Source organism: Dioscorea cayenensis, unplaced genomic scaffold, assembly GCF_009730915.1.
Source record: "Dioscorea cayenensis subsp. rotundata cultivar TDr96_F1 unplaced genomic scaffold, TDr96_F1_v2_PseudoChromosome.rev07_lg8_w22 25.fasta BLBR01001224.1, whole genome shotgun sequence".
Classification (NCBI taxonomy): domain Eukaryota; kingdom Viridiplantae; phylum Streptophyta; class Magnoliopsida; order Dioscoreales; family Dioscoreaceae; genus Dioscorea; species Dioscorea cayenensis.
The window spans coordinates 11,239-28,086 of record NW_024087615.1 but is presented as its reverse complement, the minus strand read 5'-3'; the positions used below and the strand labels follow the sequence as shown (position 1 = coordinate 28,086).

General features: G+C 36.2%; 1 protein-coding gene across 1 annotated transcript in view; it reads left to right on the top strand.

Moving 5' to 3' along the window:
• Positions 1-16,184, top strand: part of LOC120255883 (GTPase Der) — a gene marked incomplete at its 5' end in the record, with an annotated part of 33,962 nt that extends 17,778 nt beyond the window's left edge. The window contains 8 exons of the mRNA XM_039263654.1: positions 1,780-1,919; positions 4,231-4,318; positions 8,923-9,108; positions 9,928-10,089; positions 10,593-10,813; positions 11,913-12,063; positions 15,141-15,301; positions 15,871-16,184. Of these exons, the coding sequence (XP_039119588.1) occupies positions 1,780-1,919; positions 4,231-4,318; positions 8,923-9,108; positions 9,928-10,089; positions 10,593-10,813; positions 11,913-12,063; positions 15,141-15,301; positions 15,871-15,874 (1,113 nt within the window). The remainder of the gene's footprint in view (positions 1-1,779; positions 1,920-4,230; positions 4,319-8,922; positions 9,109-9,927; positions 10,090-10,592; positions 10,814-11,912; positions 12,064-15,140; positions 15,302-15,870) is intronic.
• Positions 16,185-16,848: the final 664 nt, after the last annotated feature.

Below are 16,848 nucleotides of genomic sequence, written 5' to 3'. Positions count from 1 at the left end.
CAAACTAATGCATACTTTGTTTCCTTAGTAGTTGGTTGGACACTCTTAGGGCCTAGTGCCTCGCAACTTAGATTAGTATGAAAGTTTATTAAAATTTTAAAAAATATATAAGACATTAAAATAGATAAAGAAAACAACTCCATAGCGCAAATTTATTATTCCATATTTTTCACATTACAATTCCTACATATAGATACGCTACATATAGATATGGAAACAAATGAAAGATAATATATAAATATAACCATAATATAAAATGTTGATAATGCAAAATGCTAACAGATAGATATTTCTAGCATGCCCTTATGATGGAGCATGTAATGTCCAACTTAGAGTTGTAATAACAATGGCAGGGTAGGAAGATGCATGCTTTAATAATTCAGAGACAAAGAAAATGGTGATGCTAACGACAGAGAGAATGTTGTTAACAATAGATAGAGGAATGATGATGTTATCTGTAGAGAAAAAGAGATGATGATGCTTATGCCACTTACTTATGCCACACCAATTAGGGTTGCATTAGTGAGGAAATAAATACTTGCATTGTTGGCGAGCCAACAAATGTTCTTATTGGTAGAGAGCAAACAAAAGGTGGAACTTTGGACAAACAAAAGAGATGGATAGTGTGACAACAAATATTTTAGAAGTATCCGGAGTGATTGAGAACATCTTGGGTTTTCTTGACAACAAATTAGCCTGGTACCATATTAAAGTTACATATATAAAATCTTATAATAAACAAAGAATAAGACAACTCAATAACATATTTACTGTTCCATACTTGACATCTTAAGTAATAAAATGAAAGATAAGATTACCATGCTAATATAAATTCCTAACCATAACATTAAAATTTTGATAATATAAAATCCTAACTAAAAGATATTTCTGAAAAACTAGTGAACACTAATTAGAAGAAGGGATACCTACAGATCATCCAAATATTATGATTAGTTAATGTGAAGGGATATGTTTGGTTTTATAATTGCAAACTAAGTTTATAATTTGGTATATATTTTGGTTAGGAAATGAGCTTGATTCCATTGATTCTATGTCCAGATTCATGCAAAAATGCAAAAGAAGATTGTGTTTTATATGTGCAAACCCAATGTAATTTTTCTTGGATGTTTTCATTGTTCCCCTTCACACAAATCTAAGGATGTAGTGCATAAAATAAAACATGGTTGGCTCTATTGGAATATATTTGGCTAGAGGGCTTTATTTAACTTGTTAGGCGTAAGTCTAATCATGGTTTCACGTCTAAATCCTATTACTAGAGTTTTGTTGATGATGTGGTGGATCTAATTCTATCAATTACTTAGGTCCTGTAAGTAGTGCCATGGTTTTTATACTTGGTCTCTTGGAAAAGCAGCAGACCCTATTAGTTTTTATGTCATATTTTGCTTGTTAATTTCCTAAAATATTTTCCAATGCTGATCTTGTTAAAATGCATGGTGAAGTCCCATCTCCATAGTTTTGTTTGGCTTCTTGAATGATGAATTTTAAGTGCCCTTTAATCTTACAGATAAAATTAAGACAACCTTTTCTTAATGATTTTCCAACCATCTTTTCCTTGAATTGTATTCAGCCGTAATTGGTACTATTTTTCTGTCCGCAAATGGCTCTGCAATTAATTTGAATTTAGTAAATCATGCTTAATCTGGTTCATTTATGTTCTGACTGGATTTTAACCTATTTTACTGATCCCGTCTGTGTTTTATTAGTTTTGTCTCCAAACTATATTGCAGTTGACTATAATGATTTATAGTATTTTGACAGGCAGGTCTGATCGCAGCTGATGTGGAAATCGCAGATTGGTTACGTAAGAATTATTCAAATAAGAACATAATTCTTGCTGTGAACAAGTGTGAGTCTCCACGCAAGGGATTGCTACAAGCATCTGAATTTTGGTCTTTAGGGTGAGTGTGCTGTTAACTCTTCTTCTTCTTCTTTTTTTATTTTTATTTTTTTTTATTTTTTTTATTTTTAATTTCCTTAGTAAGCAATGTGAATGACTTTTCATGAAGGCCTTTTGATGGCTTTAATCCAAATATTCTCAGTGATATTTTATGTCTTGGATGAATTAGGATACATTTGCTTAAGATTTTGTTCACCATTTCTGAACACGCTGAAGTGTTTTATGAAATGCTTTGAAATCTGAGTTTTGCTGCTCTTCATGATATCGTGGGTTATGCTCTAACAATGATCATTTGTAAAGGGTGAACAATAGCATTTTGGATCTGGCAATATTCTTTATATAACAAGTTTTCTATGTGTGTTGGCTGTCTTTCATTTTTTGCAAGGTGATCTTGAATGTGACTACTGTTCTTTATGTCTAAAAAGAGGTGAGGTTTGGCAGGTGGCTGATGGTGATTGGCACCATGGAAACGTTTTGTTTTAAAATTTTTATATTTAATGAAGATGCTTATTTGAGAAATAAAATAGAAATGCATGCAAGTATCAGAAAGGATTTGAATAATGTGGGTTATTATAAAAGAAAATGGATGACAAACAGTTATGGGACTGCCCTATTATGAGCACATCTTTTGGATATTGTGATTGCTTAAAATGGAGAAAAAAATTTAGGTACAATCTTGTGCTTAAAATGGAATTAAGCCTGAAATATTGCATTGGAAAAGTGAATTGAAAGGTAAATTCTTAGCAAGAAGTAAGTTCAAAACTTTAAATGCTAGAGTCCTAGATGGCCCAAGGGAGAAGGAATGGTTTGTGAAGAAGCTATGTTCAGTTATCTAAGATGAAATTCCATTTTGGATAAGATTCAGACCTGATTTGTGTTTGGGTTTGTGTGCAGGCCTGACTGGACTCTTGAGAATGTTCCAACATGCTTCAATATTTAATAATGGGTGTGAACAAGAGATTTCAGAACCTGAGGTGTGTAAGGAATAACTACAGTTCAAGACAATAGTTTATATGATAAAATGTTTGAGTGCGAAGTATAAATTGAATATTGGAGATGCTGAAAAAGTAGGGGAAGGATATTCTGGATTAATCCTTCTATAACTACCTCTAATCTTTTCGAGTTCTCTGCTAGAGGCTCTTAAAACTGGCTTTTTTTAAATACCCTGATGTTGCCAATAGCAAGCAAGATGGTAATTTAAAAGATGGATCAGGAGGATACAGGTAAATGGCAGTAGAGAATATTTTAATTTTTGATACTAGTCAAGTTTAAGTATGGTCTGGCCAACATACATGACGTCTGCCTACTTCCTTTCTTTTTACTGTTTTCCATTTGTACTTCTACAAAGGCATCAAATTTTGTGTGCTCTTTTCTATAGTTTTTATGCAAGCACATACCTAGAAGCTTCAGATTCTTGCATATAGCCTCGATTGAATCCATTATTGGTGTCTGCTAATAAATAACATAAGCATAAGAATTATGCATCTACCCTTTCTCATGTGTCCTTGTAAAACTTGAACTTTGACATGTACTATTGGAGCTCACTTATGATGCTTGTTTGGTAACACTTTATACTCACAATCTTATTATGAAAGTTGTATAGTCACTTGAAAAGACTGGATAAGAGATCGGGTCAGAAGTTTATGCTAGTTATGTCAAGTCTACACAAGCAAGAATCTGAAATTTGCTGCAGAATGTATGCCAATAGAAGTTTCACATGCATAGTATGCCATTTTTGATTTTGTAGTGGGTGTATATGCAAAATCCCTTGATTGCTCTTTAACTGAACTGGCAAAAGCCTGAATCTGAAGGGCCATATTTTTAGATATATACAGTAATTTTGAATTTCTGCATTGTGTTCCACCCACTGCTTTTGACTGGACGGAATTTATGAGTGGAACCATGGATTTGAGCCTGATACTTGAGTAGAAGTTACAAAATTTCAACTGTTAATAAACCAGTTTCTGTCGGTTATATTGGAAGCATGTTTGAGGATGAATGTAATGTCTGAGGATTGTCTCAAAAATGTCTTTTTTTTTTGTGTGTGTGTGGATTATCCTATGCAGTGTGGAAAAGCACTGAATTCTTCTAAAATAATTTTCATTCTTTCTAATAAAAAAAGCTAATTGTTGTTGATAAAAGCATAAATAGTTGGGACTACCGGTTTGTAGTTGTAATAAAGATGTTACTTGTATATCTTAGTCAATGAAATTAACTCTCCATTTTAAAAAAGTACAAATAGGAAACACATTTAGATTTGTTGTGACACCTTTGATTTGGCCTTTTCCTCTTTTTTTTCTCTAATTTTTCAGATTTTCACCTCTGGCAATATCTGCTGTTTCTGGATCTGGAACTGGTGAACTCCTTGATCTCATCTGTTCAGGGCTGAAAACAAATGAGGTGAGTTTTTGCAATTATGTGCATCTTATTTTAATGTTGGTTTAATAGCACATCTCTTGGTGATGTTCTCATAGGCATGATGCTATTTTAATGTTTGATGGGAAGAGGATCAGGAAAATTTCGTGATTGTGATTGTATTCTAAAACCAGTGAGATTGATGGATTGTAAAACCAATAGATACATTTGTTTTACTGCCAGCTTTATAATTTAGGAGCAAACTGCTTGATTCTCAAATGAATAGATCAATCTGTGATCTGAAACACACCTCTTTGCGACTATCTTTGCAGTGGACTTCTTTTCAATTTTTTGAAAATAATATTTTTTCGTCCTTGAGTCAAAGTATTCTTTAAAACGGGGGCTGCTTATTGGGCGGAAAGGAGTATGGTATAGTCCCTGGAGATGGATCGAGTTATGGGTTGGTGAGAGTTGTGGTCAGGAAGGGACTAGGTAAAGTTTGGTAAACCGAGAGATGATCTTCTTGGGCGACCTATAGTTACAGGCTCAGGCTCCTCAGAGAGAGCCTAAAATTTCTTGAGTTTAAAGTTCTCAAAAACTTGATTGAATTCTGAACTACCTTCTTTAATAACTTGGCCCTTTTAAATAGTGGAAGACCCACCATAACAATTGGAAATCATGCAAAAGTGTAAGCCACAAGAAGTTCACTGGCAGGGTGCTCTGAGTGGTTGCATATGTTAAAGGAGCTCCTAGCAAAGGTTTTCTTTACAAGAATCATTATCACCTGGACATTGCAACCTATTCTGACTTGGGTTATGCTGGCGATAGAGGAGACAGAAAGTCTATGTCGGGCTTCCGTACGTATGTTGGTGGAAACTTGGTTACTTGGCGAAGCAAGAAGCAGAATGTGGTTTCAAGATCGAGTGCCGAAGCAGAGTACAGATCAATGTCACAAGCAACTTGTAAGATGGTTTGGGTGCAGTCTCTTCTATCTGAGTTAGGATTCCCCATCACGATACCTATACAGATGTTGTGTGATAATCAGGCCGCCACCTTCAATGCAAATAATCCAACATTCCATGAGCGTACCAAGCATGTGGAGGTTGATTGTCACCATGTTCGTGATATGGTATTAAAGGGAGTCATCTCTACGCCATACACCCAGTCATTTGAGCAACTGGCGGATATCTTCACCAAGGGTTTAAGTGTTAAAGTCTTTAGTAATCTATGTAACAAGATGGGCATGTTCGATATCTATGCTCCAGCTTGAAGGGGAGTGTTAGAGTTTAGATTGGTTAATGGACCATATTGGGCCCATACCACAAAACCCTAATATTTCTTTATATATACCCTTGTACTCTTTTCTTGATCGATATCAAATTTTTTTCCTTATTCTCACAAGTTCATTTAGGCAAGCCGAGAATGCTTCCTGTTGGACAAGGTTGCCAGTATGATCTTGGAATAATTACAATAATTGGTTGAGTAGCTATTGAAAGGCATCTCCTATAACCTTTGTCTTTGATACCACGTTGGTGCAATCCTTGAATAAGGATCAAGTTATGGGTCAGTGGGAGTTGTGGTTAAGAAGGGACTGGGTAAGATTTGGTGAATGGAGAGATGATCTTCCTTAGCTACTAATAGTTACAGGCTCAAATTCCTCAGATAGAACTTGAAATCTCTTGCGTTTAAAGTTCTTAACAATTTGATTGAATTTTGACTACCATTTTTATTAACTTGGTCCTTTAAATACAAAATAGTGGAAGACCCATCATAACAATGGGAAATCATGGAAAAGTTGAGGCTAACCTCCTAACAACCTGGAAAGAAAATAACATCCATTGAAATGAAAATAGGAACAAAACTCAAAGTAGGAGCCATCACAGAAAATGCACACAAACTTGATAATTGTCATGGGGTTTTCTCGCATGATCCATAAGGGTGGCCCTTTACCAAGAGGAGATGGCTGAGGAGGCCAAGGTAGGCTTGAATCTAAGTCCAAAGTGAGTTGATGTCCTTACGATCATCCTATCGGGTGTGTGGGAGTAGCACATGACCGAGGATCCCTAGCCGGGAGTGCCGAGCAAGGACCATACGGGCCGGTGCCAAGTGTGATCGATAACTTGCCGAGCAACGCGCGGAGCGGGATGCGCGTGGCCGAGGGACCTTGACCAAGGATGGATGATTGTGATCGAGAAGATAGGCCAAGGGGCCCAAGATTGGCTAAGTGTTGGCCTATCAGCCGGATCAAGTGTAAGCACAGACATTGTATGATCGGTTAGCTTTGATCACCCATGAGTCGAGACAACATTTATAGACGTGATGCGACCCAAAGCATGGGCAGAGACATGGCATGGCATGGCCTAAGGAGTGGGCAAGGTATGGCGGGATGGGGTGTGTCACATCGGTGTGACGTGGCATGGTGTGATATGACGCAAGGCATGGGCGCGGAATGGCCGGTATGGGCAAGCCTATAAAAAAGGATGAGAACTCTTTTGCATTATCATCTTGGGATTACCTTGAAAAGACGGACTTCTTCTTGGTGTTCTTGATCCTTTGATCCATTTGTGGGTCATTGGGCATCCCTTGGTCCTTAGTCTTAGGGAGGTTAAGACTTTGGATTACCTTCATCCGGAGTGGAAGAGGCTTGCCCATTGTTGTTGTCTTGGTTTGTGGTGTAACCTTGACTTCATTCTCGAGAGTTTAGTTTTTCTCTCTTATCTCTGGTTCTTCTCTTTCTTGTTTCCTTGTCTTGTGGATGTGGTTGCTTGAATCTTTGCTTGTTGGGGCGTGGATGTGCGGTTCTTGGGCTTAGGCTAGGTTGGTGCGCGCGAGTGTAGCCAATCGCCTCATGGGTCAAGTGACGCTTGGTCAGTCCAGTGACGAAAAACCATGGTCAAGTTCCCATCCAGCTTGCTGACGTGGCCTTTGATAGACACCTGTTGTGCTAACAGAATAAGAAAATTGGTAAGTGGGAAACTCATTTCTTTGTTTTCTAGGTGGTGGAAATAAAAAGCTTTAGCTTCTCTCTCTCTTAATTGGGTGGCTAAATGGGCTTCATAAACTTTTTTAGCTTCAGCCTCAATCATATCCATTGCTTGCGAGTTAAATAGCTTTCTAGCTCATGGAGGTGAGAAGGCTTTCAATACCTAGGACTGAAATGTGCTTACAAAGTGTTTGCCCTTTGGGCCATTTTTAGTCCACAGTCTAATTTTAGAACTTTTAATCTGTTGCACAATTTATTATAGGGATTAATCAAGTTAATTTTGTGGCGAGATGGTGAGGTCTAAGTTCATGTGACCTATCTCTGGAGGTTCTGCTGTTGGTTGAATGTACATGTCTTTTATGTTGTGATGTGGCTATCTTTAGCTGTGTCTGATTCTGTGCTCAATTCTCGGTCACTTGTTCCGTCAAATTCTTCATGTTTCTGGAACAAGGATTAGAGCTCCAGTTAGCCATTTTTATCTGTCAGCAGGCTGTCATTTTACATGTGATCTTAGTGCTCTCATTTGTCACATTTGAAGTTTCTCTTGGTCTTCTTTTTTTATGGTGTCTAACAATCTTTCAAGTTCAGCGCAATTATTGATCAGTTTGAGCATAATCTGAAGCTTCAGATGTAACAAATTAAACATGAAATCATGCGATAACTTTTGAGCATTAGATAGCCACATTTAGGATAACAAATATTCAAGATTGGATATGGACACATGGTTGGGGTCTTCAGATTGAGACTTCCAGTTGCAAATAGTCATGTACTCCAAATGACTTAGATGACTCTTGGACAGCCTCCTCCACTTGGAGTTCCATGGAGCTAAATCGGGCTTTTGACAGGCCATTTAGCTCCCAATTTGTGAACAATCCTGGAGCTAAATGGGCTTTCAATGCGGTTTAGATTATGAAATTAAGAAAAAAGCCAAACAGGGTTTGAATGCCTGCCCAAAGCCTGTTTAGCCCCACCACTTAAAAAACCCTCTTTCTGGGAGACCAGCTCTTTCATGTTTGGTCATTTTTTTGTAAACTTACTCATGGTACAATCAACATCAACGACACAATAAAGTTTTGTCCCTATGGCCAGACTATATTATTTAAATCATAAAAAATGTATTAAAGTTTAGAAAACTTGAATTGTTTTCAATAATTATTTTTTGTTTTAGGTAAAATCTAAAAATAGTCAATTGTGAAGATAATGATGGGGTAAAAAAATTTGTGTGAGAAGAGAGAATGGTAAGGGGTGGTGCTGATGGAGATTTAAGAAAAGTTGATAGCATGATCGTGGTGGTGGTGATTGTGATTGGGAATGATGGAGTTAATGGATAAGGAGATACAATGAAGTAATTTTCTCTTGAACTGATATCATTTAATCTGGAAATAAATAAAACTAAAATAAAAATATTCCGAGAATTTCCCTCATGGTCTATTTTCGCCGAGATGAAGAGTGGTCTTGAATGAGTTGTCAAACACAGGTTCTGGTAATAAACCAATAAGGGAGGGTTTATTTGCAAAACTCTACTTAATTATATTTTTGAATTTTTTTCAGCCATCCATAGTTAGGTGCTTTAGCTGGACAATTATCTTGTTCCTCTACTACCATGGAATCAAATGATTATAATAATAGTTCAATCATTAAACCACGTAAAAATGGTACAGTGCAGGCCTTTGAAATTTCAGAAGAAGAAAAGGAAGATTATATTCCTTCTATTGCTATTGTCGGCAGGCCAAATGTTGGAAAGAGTAGCATTCTGAATGCTCTAGTTGGAGAAGACAGAACGATTGTGAGTCCAATCAGCGGGACTACTCGTGATGCCATTGATACTGAATTTGCTGGGGAAGATGGGCAGGTATGTTAGAATAAGAAATTATTATTATTATTATTATTATTATTATTATTATTATTATTATTGTTTTTTGTTATTGACATTTTGATGTGCTCCTGTTCCTAATCAGTTGTTTAAAACACCTGATTTTGTCTATTTTATCGAGATCTTTGATCACATCACTCGTAAATTCTTTTTATATCTTTCAATAAATAGTTTTCTATGTCAAGTAGATGACTTCTGTGCTCTTGTGAATATGAAATTCTGTATTTTGTCCTACTTCAAATATTTGTGTTGTGCTATTCGGCCTGTTAAGTCCACAAATCGTCATTGCTTGTTGCTGCCACCTTGTTTCCTTTTGGTGCTTTAAAATATTTGTCTCTCTCATGGTCTCACCTGTGTCACTGTGTAGGCACATCATCAGTTGAATTTTCTGTATGCATGAAAGTTGAAATATCAATATCAATGCCATAACTATTTATCTTTATAAATCAGGTTAGTTATATTTAATAGTCTTGATTTCACTTGATGGCTGCTATTGGCTTGGTCTATATTCAGCCTTGGACTAACAATGAGAAAAGAAACTTCAGATTCATAACACCAAAATTGATCAAAATTCATTAGCGACTTCTAATTTTTAAATGGGACTATTTCTGCTGTCAATTATTGCTGCACTGGTTATATTAAAGGTTTCCGTCCTCACTTGCAATTCCTGAGGGCAAATTATTTATTCTTCTTGGTTTCTTATCATGATATGATCATAAGATTTGTACTTCTGACGATAAACTGATTGTGGAACTCTATTAACTAGAATAAACTATGATTTTTATCTTTACTCTGCAGAAGTACAGTCTCATTGATACTGCTGGAATTCGGCGGAGAGCGGCGGTATCTTCATCGGGTAGTACAACAGAGGCATTATCAGTAAATCGAGCATTCTGTGCCATTCGTCGTTCAGATGTGGTAGCTTTAGTTATTGAGGCCTTGGCCTGTGTAACAGAGCAGGTATACTATTGATAGCAAAGTTTAGCGAAACTGCTATAATACTTTCATTGGAAGCTTTAATTATTTCACCATATATAGCAATAGATCCTGGCTTTTGTTTGCAAATCTTTTGCAGAAATCAGTTTTAAGTTTGACATCTTTGGCCTGACTATTTTCAAGTTTCAGAAAATCTATCCGCCAGTTTAGACTTTATTCAACACACTTGTCTTGAGTTTTTGCATCTGGGAGCCTTTTAGTAATGGTCTCCTATCTTACCTCATCCACACCTTTCCTCTATATTTTTAGCAATGCCTGCACAAACCTGCTGTTTTTTTTCGTTATAGGGAAGAAAAGTATTCATGAGGCAGAATCCAAATAAGATCTTGTAGACTTGTAGTTATTGTACTTACTTGACAATGCCATTTCAGATAGGTGAATTGGAAGGAGTACCATTGCTATCATCATTGTGGATACATTTTTTTAAATTACTGATTTAGTTTGTGCCATTCAACCTATTTGTCTAGTCTGATTGTTCCGTTGCAATGCCTAAGGACTACCGAATAGCAGAAAGAATAGAGAGAGAAGGCAAAGGGTGCATCATTGTTGTAAACAAATGGGATACCGTACCAGACAAAAATCAACAGACGACTACATATTATGATCAGGATGTCAGGGAGAAGCTCCGTGAACTTGATTGGGCACCCATTGTTTATTCAACTGCAACAAGTGGCCACAGTGTTGACAAGTAATGTTTTGTTTGTGTCTTTTATCTGATGTTTGATATTATGGCTCTCTTATAAATGATATTGGGATCTAAAATACTATCAGTTTCTGGTATAGTGTCAGCTGACATTGTGGTATTCCTGCAAACCCTTTAGTATCTCAGCTTCAATGGAGAAAGAAAATGAAAAAGAAACTTGCTGAGAATTTGACTAAATTAAGAATGGTGCTCTATTAACTTAATAACTAATTTATTATAGAATAACTTAATTAAAAATATACAAGAGCAATCAAATGCATGACTATTGATTCTTTTAATGGTACAAACACCTGCTACTTATTTGGGTGACTCTCAAATTTGAGGTAGCAGTGTTGTCTTTGATATTTTTTCATTCTTGTATGGCTGGATAAAGCCCATGTTTCTTTGCATGGACTTCCTACCCACTCTTTTCATTGATCTAAGCCACGTTTTTATTCTGACTGATTGTATGTTGTCTGATATTTAATCAGTATAACATGGTTATTTGTGCATAACTTACATTGTTTATAATAATTAATGTGTGCAAAATATTTAATTAAATGGTAAGACTTTATTGTTGCATGATTAAATTGCTACCCAATCTTTAACCCTCAAACTCAGAATATGTTACATGGTAAGATCTCTAACTTCTACAAGTGAAATCACGTATTCCTTTCTCTTAAAGTAAGAAAATGAGGATGTTTTATAATGAACATTATTCTCTCTGCTCTTGCATTCCTAAATTCATGTTTGCACCTTTTTCTGACTATAGTTAATGAAGACAGAATTTTTATCTTCTTTCTATATATTTTTCCAAACTAGTGAACACACAGTTATTATAGACAAAGTTACATCATGATAATCGTCTTCCTAACTTAGTCCACAATAATAGGAAATACCCAAGCTAACTTACCTATTACTAGGTCAACATACCAGTTGGATTTTCAAACTACAAAATAGTACTTAGTTATTTCAACAGTTAAGTACATTAATGAATTAAGAATGAATGACCCTCAACTATAAAATGTTAATATTTATGGTTTTGAATTCTTTCTGTAAGTGCATGTGTCCTTATTTTACTTATGCATAGCAATTTAATTTACAGAATTGTTGGTGCTGCTAGTATGGTTGAAAGGGAAAGATCAAGAAGACTAGGCACTTCAATTTTGAACCAAGTTGTGCAGGAAGCATTAGCTTTTAAACCACCGCCAAGGACAAGGGGTGGCAAAAGAGGACGTGTTTATTATTGCACCCAGGTACTGTTTTATTTTATTTTATTTTATTTTTTCTTGTAAATTTTGTTTATGTGAAGATGGATGCTCATTCATTTAATGTGATGCTTTAGAGGGGAAATTTCACATTAGGGATCTTGTAAATGGGGGAAGTATTGATATTTGGTTTTTGTCAAATTATGAGGTTCAATTTGTGTTACTCCTGGTGTGATATTAGTAATAGGAAACATTTTTAGCCAAAGACTGCATGTAGTGGCTTTAACAATACACACAGATCTCACATACAAACTTACATTCGCATGTTTATTTTGGCAATAAGATGCCATTGGGAGACTATGAAGATTGATAATGTGTAATGATTTCTAATTCAACTTTGGGGGACAAAATTCTTGTACTCAATCCAGCTTTACTGCTGATATAAATTGTATTAGGAGTTCTGTATTTCTAATGAGAACATCTTTTTGCTGCTTAGCAAAAAGAAAGTAATAAGGAATGCTAAACAAGGTATTGGTTGAGAGTGGGCTATGTCGTGTTCCTTAATATGGTGATTCAGTCTGAAATTAGAAAGTGATGCTTGGAGGACATCCACTTTGTGTTAACTAAGCTTCAAACAGATTTCTTACTTGTGACAACTCACAAGCCTTGTTGCTAACATAACATAATGCAGATTCCTCAAACCCTTCAATTCAATAACTATATCATATCGATATCTGTCTTGATTTAGATCTAATGTTAATAAAGTGATATGTTTCTTATGAAAGAAATAAAACATTGACTCCTGCCAATTGAAATGTACAAGCCTGGTATTAAAATAACCAACAATTATTTTTATTTTTATTCTGTTTTTTTTTGAACTATTATATTCATGGGAAAGTGAACCTAAACTTAATCTTGGGGGTTCCTATCTCAATTACTAGGTGTTCATAAGGTGAAGAAGTTAACGAGGAGTGAAATGAAAAGTGTATATATTTGAGAACAAGTTAGCTGTAATTGATTGTGTGGTTTTGTGGATTCACTGGGTGTTCATGGGAAAGTGAAAACCTAAACTTAATCATGGATCTATTTACTAGGTGTTCATAAGATGAAGAAGGTAAAGAAGAGTGAAAAGAAAAAGTTATATGGTTGAGAATGAGTTAATAAGCCTCCGACGGTTCCATATTTTGCCCCTGTTTTCTTCCAGAAGAAGCGGGAGCCTTAGTTAGATTAGATTGACATTTATGGGCACTCAACCAGGTAACCTAACCATCAAGAACAAGTATCCACTTTGATTGCAGACTTCTTCGACTGAGCGCTTCATACTTTTCTAAGTTGGATCTACGGTCGGGCTACTACCAGGTGCGTATCGCAGAAGGAGACGAGCAAAAGACGACCTGTGTGCCTTTTTCTTTTTTTCTTTTTAAGAAAAAACAATTCTCAACGCCCTTACGAGGTAGTGATGAGTTAAACTACTCGTGTTGGCATGGAAGTCAGTCCGGTAAACTGATTCCATTCTGCTACTAGGGTTCCAAACCTTCCCCTTAGTTCTAGAAAGACGTTTCCTTATCAAGAGATGCTCAAGCTATTTATAGTTGGTAGTTCTAGTTGATATTTGACAGTGTGGTTTTGTTAATTTAAATGGTGTTTTATATATGAATATTTTAGCATTAGGAAAAATTTTTGTTGATCTTTGACGCAATATATTCAGGGCACATCACTGAAGATGCTTATTTTTAATTTGAAATTAAAAATGATTAGGAGATTTCATTGTCTTATATCTTCAGTGGGCGTTAGCATCTCCCTTATTTTCATTCCCACATCACAATTTCTAAACTTCTGGTGCTTTTCCCTATTGGTGGGAAGAACTTTGGAGTTTTCTTGTTGTATAATGAACCCTTCAGTGCTGAACAATTACTTGTAGCTACAATGGTGCCATTGGAATTCAAGGTATCTAGAAAGGATATATAATCACTTTTGCCGATATAACTTGGGATATCATTTTATGCGGTCATAATGGTGCTGCCAAATTTCCTTAAACATGGTTGGAATCTGAAGTCATCCTTGTGCTTCTGCTCAGTGTGTGCACCAGAGCATTTGTCAAACTGAAGACACATGAGGAGAATAACGTGCAAAGGTGCACTACTGCATTATTTAATTTGTTCTTTGAACTAAACATTATATATTTCTATTTAAAGCGAATTAGGTGACATACCATCAAATCAATTTTAAATAAACATACGAATAGATGGCTATAGTTTTCTGATCATTTATAAAACCTATAGCTTGTTTTTAACAATGCATTCACAAGCCGACTGCAAGATCTATGAACGAAGATAAACTGTAAGGCCCATATACGCCGTATTTTGTGGCAGATGTGCTGATTAGACATGTGTTATTTGTGTCATGCTCATGGCACTGGTAATCGACACAAATATGTGTGAGACACTTGTATCTTCTCTCCACTGGTATGTACAATCTGTTAAACCCATGAAAAAGTTTAAGCCAAAATGCAAGATCCAAATTCTAAGCACACAAGGACAAGGTATTTCCTGTAAAATAAGAAATTCAAGCTGTCTTCAAGGCTTTTGGAGCTAGATCACATCGTAAGGAGCAAGTGTTTGGATGTTGGTGAGCAGGTTGAGTTTAGGGTACTCTCCCGGATCCTGGCTCAATTTATTATTTAAGACTACACTATAGAAAACTGAGCAAGCAGTATAATATGATTGGTCTTGTAAATGAGGCAGAGTGGTACTAGGCATTCTTTATGAAATTCTATGGTATCGAGTATAGTTTCTTTATCTTCAGTAAGGCCATGCAAGCTAAGTATGAGAAGAAAAGATAATCATGGACGGGGAAAGACTAGGGTTCATTAGATTGGAGTGTGTTTTCCAAAAAGTACATTTTTTAGATGTACACTTGCCTGGTGATCTTAGTTGTGGATCAAGTGAAATCTAATCAGGCTGAGTCTAGTATATTTTGAGTCACCTTTTTACAACTCTAGTTGAGGTAGTTCATGCTCTACAACATACATTGGTCAAATCTGATGTTTGAAATTAGTTTACAAAGCTGGATCACATCATTGAATAAACATAAGAGGAACCTCTCTTCTTCTTTTCTTTGTGCAGGCTGCTATTCGTCCTCCTACCTTTGTTTTCTTTGTTAATGATCCTAAGCTATTTCCTGAGACTTACCGACGTTACATGGAAAAGCAACTACGCTTGGATGTGGGGTTTCCTGGTACACCAATCCGCCTTTTGTGGCGCAGCAGAAGAAAAGTGGATAAAAGGTACCTGTAGTTTTTATCAGTTTGTTTCTATCCACTTAGTTGAACATATTACAGATTCTGGTTATACGATAATTTGATGTTCATTCATTCAACTTATATCTACTTCTCCAATTCACCAACTTATGCTGAAGATTCTTCTGTCTTAATTTGAGCTTTGCTATTTTGCCTATGAGTTATATGTAGATCATAATTTGGAGTTTGGAGTATAGTCCATGCTTCTAACCCTTATTGCATGCTTTCATAAAATTTCAGTCTCCCTAAACTAGGCATATGCTTTACTAAGTAAGGATTCCTAACCATATTGGCTGCTGCCAACAGTACCATCCCTATTAAGTAACAATATTGCGGAAGTTAGTTGTTATAGTTATTACCTTCCTGAACAAAGTACTCATATCCAATGAATAAATTATTTTTCAATGATGTAAAATTCATGATCCCTGTCTTTTTTTTTTCTTCTGAGAATTAGGATTTATATCAAGCTACATAGAAGTTGAAACTTGAAAGCGCAGCTATTTGGTAACTGTCTTGTATAACATAAAATTTTCCTTGTTTCTCACCCTCTTCAACAGGTAATACGTGGGAATCAACAGACATGTGCTGTCTCTCAGTTGAAATTCTGGTCATTTGGTCCCAACTTGATCCTCAATAACGAGATTACGGGAATGCAAGTATATTACTGTTTCTTTAGAGATATTACTGCATCCTGTCTTACTGGGCTGGGAAATAATATTAGTGACAGTTGCTTAAGATAGTCATCCACAGCTGCATTATCCCAATGTTCATTCCTGATTGCTTGTTTCCATGTATGGTAATGCACTTCTTTTCGACAATGTATAATTATCTATTCCAAGCTACTACTCTTCAAGCAAGCAGGGACGATTGAGATTGTCAGATGTCTGTTAGTAAGGCAGAGTTTGATTGAATAGGTTGTGCGGAATAGTTGTTATGTTCTTAATTCTATGTCAGCTGGTAATGCTATTTGTACGGATATACTAGGTTTGCCAAATTGACTTGACCTCTGAAGATCTTGATGTTGGTCATCTCGAGTCAGGTTTGCTTCAAGAAATCTTTATAGGGTCTCAGCGTCTTACATGGAATGTGTGGAACACCAATATTTGGTTCACGTCTCCCCTGAACAAGGGAATTTGATACCACTAAAGCGTGATATATTGATAGATTCCTTCTTGGGAGGCAAACGCAACAACATTGTAAAATACCACTTATTTAGATGGGACACGGGCCCGCATCTGGCCCGGCCTGGAAATGCTCTGGCAAAAACCGCTGAGTCAGCCGCTCTAACCCAATCAAGTAATCTATTGAGTCAGCCGTTTTGACTCAATCATGTAATCAATCTGTATTATAGCGGGTCTGGTTATAGATTAGGCTTGGCTGTACCTAACCAATGACGTTGCCACTTGCCGGTTGACCTGTTGGGTTACACCTAGATTGCAACCTATTTGGCTAAAGCGGGTTGCAAGCTAGTGTGCGTGCATGCCTGGTTGCTGGGTACAACAGCATTATAGGTATTGGGCGCCCGATAGCTATAA